Consider the following 5756-nt stretch of genomic DNA (forward strand, 5'->3'; position numbering starts at 1 on the left):
TCAAATCAAAAAGGGGAGAGGAGAGAGAGAGGGAGAGGAGGATGAGGGAGGGCAAATCAGTCATTGTTTTTTTGAGGGACTAAAATTTAGCTCATGGATACAAACACCCTAACGGAACTAAATTTCAGTAGGAGCTAAAATTTAGCTCATGAACTAGTGATCCTAACACCACCTAAGGTTCGAAACCATCTTTTAAACAACACGAAAGTGCCCCGGCTCGATCGAGATGGGCGAGTCAAATTCGGCAACGTGCAAGAGGAACCGCGCACGCGCACAGAAACACGCCGCGTGATCCGAGAAGTTGTCATGTTCTCCCTGTCCTGCCGCACCATCGAAAAACGAAAAGAAACCACGGGCTGGTCGGCAGCCGGCGGGCGGCGGCGCGCGACCCGGCGCCGTGCGCACGGCCGCAGCCAGTCGCTGGAAACGAACGAACCGTCCTCACCTGCCCGCCTGCCGGCCTGCGCCGCGAGGCACTCGTGGCGTAGCGGAGCGGTTGAGCACCGGACTGTCCGTACCGTGCAGTGGAAACCATCTTCTCGCCAGCAATGGGCAGAGGGAAAGAAAGGCTGGCTGGTTCGTGGTCCCGATCATCATCGGCAATCACTCCTCCAGTCGCGCAGGGCAGGGCCCCATGAACCACCCCATCAATGGTAACCAAAACCTAAAAAGGCGCCCAATGCAGCGCGGTCGCTTCGCCTGCTTCTGTTACGCTGGATGATGGAGCAGACGGGACGGCCCCATCACTTGGCAAATCGGAACGAATCCCGTTGCTTTCCCTCCCGTACCAAACAGTAGCTCAGACGTCCGGACGGTTCAGGAGCACATCTGTTTTTCATTTGATCATTTGATGACAGGCCACATATCAGCAAATGGAGTCTCAAACTAATCCCATTTTCATTTCGTAACCACCGAACCGCCGTAGACTAAGATTTTTGTAGGAATGGAGGGAATTACATTTGGTACAGAGCTCCGTATGCACAGTTGATCAACCACTCACCATTTATCTCTCTCTTTCTCTGATCAAAGAATCCTGACAGCCTAAGCAAACTTTTTGTACATGGAAGGGAAGAGGGGAAAAAATCATTATCCTTTGTTTCTGAGCTTATCCTATCTGGCATTGCGGCTCCATCATGACGCCATCATGGCCGGCGGCACGACGCTGGCGGCGGGGCACCCGTTGCCGCGCTCGCCGTCGGCTGCCGAGGCGGCGGCCCACCGCCGGCATATCCTGCCGAGCGACGCGGCCTTGCGCCGGGCGCGCTCCGTCCCGGTGCCCATCAGCTCCCAGATGGCCCACTCCACGCCGGGCACGGCCATCACCTGCGTCACCGCGCGCGCGCCCAGCCGCCGGCACAGGAGCACCAGCGCCGCCGTCGCGTTCTCCCGGGCCCACTCCGTGCCGCGCCGCATCTCGGCCACCAGCCGCGCCACGGCGCCGTCGATGCCCACGATCGCCTCCGCGCCGCCGCGCTTCGCCAATGCGGCCAGCACCGCAGCCGCGGTCTCCTCCTCGCTGATCGCCGACAGGGCCGCCTGCGCCACGCCGGCGTCCACGAGCTTCCCGACGTTCTCCCGCTCGCCGGCCAGCGACAGCAGCGCGGCCAATGCGTCCTTCTTCGTGCTCGCCGGGCCGGTGCGCACAAGATGCACTAGCTTCTCCACGATGGACAGGTTCCGGCCGAGGCGGCGCCGGTAGGTGTGGACGGACGCCAGGCTGAGCACGGCCGCCGCCGCGTTCTCCTTGGCGCGCCACGTCGCGCCGGAGCTCATGATGTGGGCCACCGCCTCCACGGCCCCCTCGGCGTGCATGATGCGCTTCTTGTTGGCCTCGAGGATGGACAGGTTCAGCAGCGCCGTGACGGCGTTCAGCTGGAGCCCAGCGTCCTCGGAGTAGAGCAGGGGCACCAGCAGCGGCACGGCCCCGGCCTCTCCGACGAACGCGCGGCAGTCGGAGCCGGACTTGGACAGCAGCCGGATCTCGTGCACGACGCGGTTGGCCGCGTCAGGGGAGAATGAGATGGAGAGCTTCTTCACCAGGAACGACGCCGTCATGCGCGCCGCCTCCAGCGCGGCCTTGTTCGCGGACACCGCCTGCGCCGGCTCGCTCTTGCTGGCCTGGCTGCTCTCCATGGCGACGCCGTTCTCGCGGCACCACTTGGCAATGAGATTCTTGAGAGCCTTGTTGGGCACGAGCTCCAGGACGGTGAGGACCTGCCCTGTCTTGGGGCACGTTGACTTGCCGGAGTCGAACCACCGGGCGATGGACTCGCGGTCGTACGTCTGGCCGCTGGCGACGACGACGGGCTCGCGCATGATGTCGAGGGTGATGGGGCAGCGAAAGTCCGGCGGCGGCGCCGGTGGCTCGCCCTCTTCGTCGACCTCGGGGTCCGGCTTGGAATCCGATGGCCGGGGCGTGGCGCTGAACAGGACGCACTTGGCGTACCGGAGCAGGCCGACGAGCGCGATCATGGCGTCAGCCCACCTCTCGGAGGCGCGGTCGCCGATCTCCCGCTCGAGGCTCTCGATCTCGTCGCTGCAGGTCGCCGCGTCGTTGATGCCCACCTCATCCAGGATCTCCTCCAGCCTCTCCCGCTCCGGCACGATCTCCCGCTCCACTTCCTGTATCACCGACAGCACCCTCGCCTTGAGCGCCTGCTCCGCCCCGGCCGCCGGCGCGAACCGCCGGCACTGGCGCGACGCGAGCGCCAGCAGGTCCACGACGTCCTCGGCGAGGCCCAGCTCGGCGACCGGCAGGAGGTCGAGCAGCGTAGCCAGTTCCTGGTGCAGCTCTCGCACCTCCTCCTCGATCTCGTCCGACTGCAGCAGCAGCCGCATCCGGCTCCGCACCGCGCAGTCGGCGGCGAGGGCCTTGAAGCGCTGCAGCACGAGGAGCACCTCGCGGAGGCACAGCGACGCGGACCGCGGCAGGTCCCCCGCCGCGGCGCACATGACCAGGTCGTCGAACGCGGCGGCGAGGAGCTTGGACCGCCTGGTGATGGACGCGAGCGCGGCACGCAGGAACGGGGCCGGCGTCTCGGCGGCGGCGGACAGGTCCCGCGCGAGGCGGTGTAGGGACCGGAGCAGCTCCCCGTCGGACGGCGACGGCGGCGCAGGCGGCGCGAACGCCGACGAGGAGGAGGAGGAGGAGGAGGAGGAGGAGGAGGAGCACCCGGGCGGCGACGGCGCGGAGGTCAGCACCGTTCTTGGATTAGCCATGGCGATTGGAAATTGAAATGGCGTGGTAACTAACACCTGTAGGAACAGATGGTTTAGTGGAAATGGTGTAGGGTGACGGAGCGGAGAAGAGAGAGAGGTAGAAGGGAAGGCTTATAAATGACGAGGCGGTAGGCGTGCGCAGTTGGTTGAGAGCTGGAGGGCATCGCGCGTGGGGTTGCTTGGTGCTCGCTTATCTACTGTGATGGTTGTGCTTAGTTTAATGGTGATGCTCGGAGTTTAATATTCCTGGCCCTGGGAGGGAAGATGATTGGAAGGGGCGGGGAGTCGTGTGATCCGACGGTCGTCGGATGGAGAATGGACGGAGGGATGGGATGAGAAACGTGGCGGGTTGGGTCGATGGTGACTCAGCTCCGGCTCGATCGGATCACAACCAGGCTCGCTAGTCGCTCGGCTGCGAGCGCGGCGGGCGGCGGCTGCGCGAGAAATATACAAACAGTGCGTTGACGGCCGACAGCACGGGGTGAGAGCGCACGAGAATGAGATCCGGCTCCCTTGTTTTATCAGAGGAAGTGGAGGACCATGGCCATGGCCAGGCCGCTACCAGCATGGGCTCGCGAGAATCCAAGGATGGTTCCGTTCATAGACTATCTTTTCCTCTCTTTCTCATTGGGTTCCGACTGCTTCAAAACCTTCTTCTGCTCGGCAGGATTCATCGGGTTGCTGTAACATCTGAAGTTCTGCTAGGGTTTTTAACCGTGATACAGACTCGACGTAGAGCCAAGGATAGGATCACCGGTGGATGAATTTTCGCCGGAACTCAGCTGTGAGATTAATAAATCTCTGCCGGTCAGAGCAGGCGACTGGTCGATCGATGTGATGTGGCCTCGTCGCCAATTCTGACACACCGTGCTTCCACATTCGACAGTGCCACTTGGATCCTTCCAATAATACCGGAGCTTTTACAAGAGTTTCCCCCCCTTTTTTCCCGTGGGCTTTTCACCGGAGTCGGATCGCAGTATTCCAAACAGGCAACAGCACCAGCTTCGACATTTACCTTAAATTCCAGTCGCATAAAAAAATGCCCAGCTGACGCGGTCAGAGTTCCGCAGAGCGAGGTTTCCTTCCCTTTCTTCCCCTCCAGAGTCCAGTGTGCAGACAGAGAGTGAGAAAGAGAGAGACACAGACCAGACCGATGCCAAAAGAAAGAGAGAGAAAGATCACGCAGTTGCACCGAACAGGGCTCCTAATTACGGGCGGGGCGACGATGCCATGTGGAACAAGAAACCATCATTTGACTCGATCGAATTCCTCCAAGCCGCACGCACGACGCCATTTGGAAGACGCCACAGGCCATACGACCCGCGCCCCGCCCCGCCGCCGGCCGGCCGGCCCGACCATGGCCTGTGGCCACCTTTTGACCTGTGTTACCCGCGGCCCGCAGTTCGGCCATCTCCAACTAGCCGAACCCGCAACGTGGTCTGGTCTCGCCGGAGACGGCCTGTGCCTGCGCGCGGCGAAGCTGCAACGCCGACGCCCCCCATGCCGTTGCAGATCAGATCACCACGCGGAAGCTGACTGCCGCCGACGCGGGTGCAGGGAACGTGCCCGATTTCCGCAGCCCGCTTCACGTGCGCGTTCTTTTCGTTAAGATGTGGTGAGGCTGACCCGCTTTTCTTGGACTAACAGTTCGTTTCCTAGTAAGCGCTCCGCGCGACGAAAGTGACGGCGCGCCCGCGGTGGTGCCGGGGGCGCGGGGCTTTTCCGCCGGCTGGCTTGCCCGGCCGGCGTGTCAGGCACACGCGCGCACGACGACGCCTGGTTGGTGCGGGGTGGTGACTGGTGGGCTGGTGACGGGACGCCCGGCCGTCGCACGTAGGTAGAAGTGCGGACCTAAACAGTGCTTTTGTTTGACTTGGCGTTCCCGTTCTGGGATGTGTAGTCAATTTAAACGGGCTACACATGAACTGATAGCTGCGGCCTGCGGGCACCAGTGCTTGAATTCCGACCAACTTTGCAGGGCGACGGACCTAATTCGAGAAAAGTGGCATATTGGGCTGACTAGATTGGACCCACGCACATTCAGTGACACGTAGGCTGGTCAGTGGGAGGTTGGTCTTTGGGTGTCATGATTTACAAACGTGGTTAAGTTGGAGCACAGATTTTTGCCATGGCTTCCATGGAGTCATTAATAAATACTAATTTGGTCCCTGTAGTATATAATAAATATTCGGAATGGAAGACAGGTATGCTTGCTGTTTATAAAGAGAACAAGTTCCCAATGAAAGTTCACAAAAGCATCCCGCCATGTTTCACCTATTTTTTTCTTTAGACAAATGTATAAACATAAACTGAGTGATGATTTGCATGAAGGTGGTAGACTAGTTCAGAAGGCATTGCTGTAAAAAGGAGACCTCGAGAATACAAACCGTTGCCCTTTCTAAAAGAAAAGGGAATATATAAATTGTTTCATGCAAAATTAGTAAATTACTTCAAAGACTGGGGTGAAACTAAATGATGCGCTACCGTTTAATATTAATGTTGGATATGCCCACACGGACAGAGATAAAGTATTCGTC

At 60.1% G+C, this 5756-nt stretch overlaps 1 protein-coding gene across 1 annotated transcript; it reads right to left on the minus strand.

Annotated features, from left to right (window-relative positions):
* Positions 1-873: 873 nt before the first annotated feature.
* Positions 874-3645, minus strand: LOC117859062 (U-box domain-containing protein 16). Its single transcript, XM_034742237.2, has one exon. It carries the CDS (start codon positions 3217-3219, stop codon positions 1132-1134), a length of 2088 nt encoding a protein of 695 aa, XP_034598128.1. The 5' UTR covers positions 3220-3645; the 3' UTR covers positions 874-1131.
* Positions 3646-5756: the final 2111 nt, after the last annotated feature.

This window comes from Setaria viridis, chromosome 5 (genome assembly GCF_005286985.2).
Source record: "Setaria viridis chromosome 5, Setaria_viridis_v4.0, whole genome shotgun sequence".
Lineage (NCBI taxonomy): Eukaryota > Viridiplantae > Streptophyta > Magnoliopsida > Poales > Poaceae > Setaria > Setaria viridis.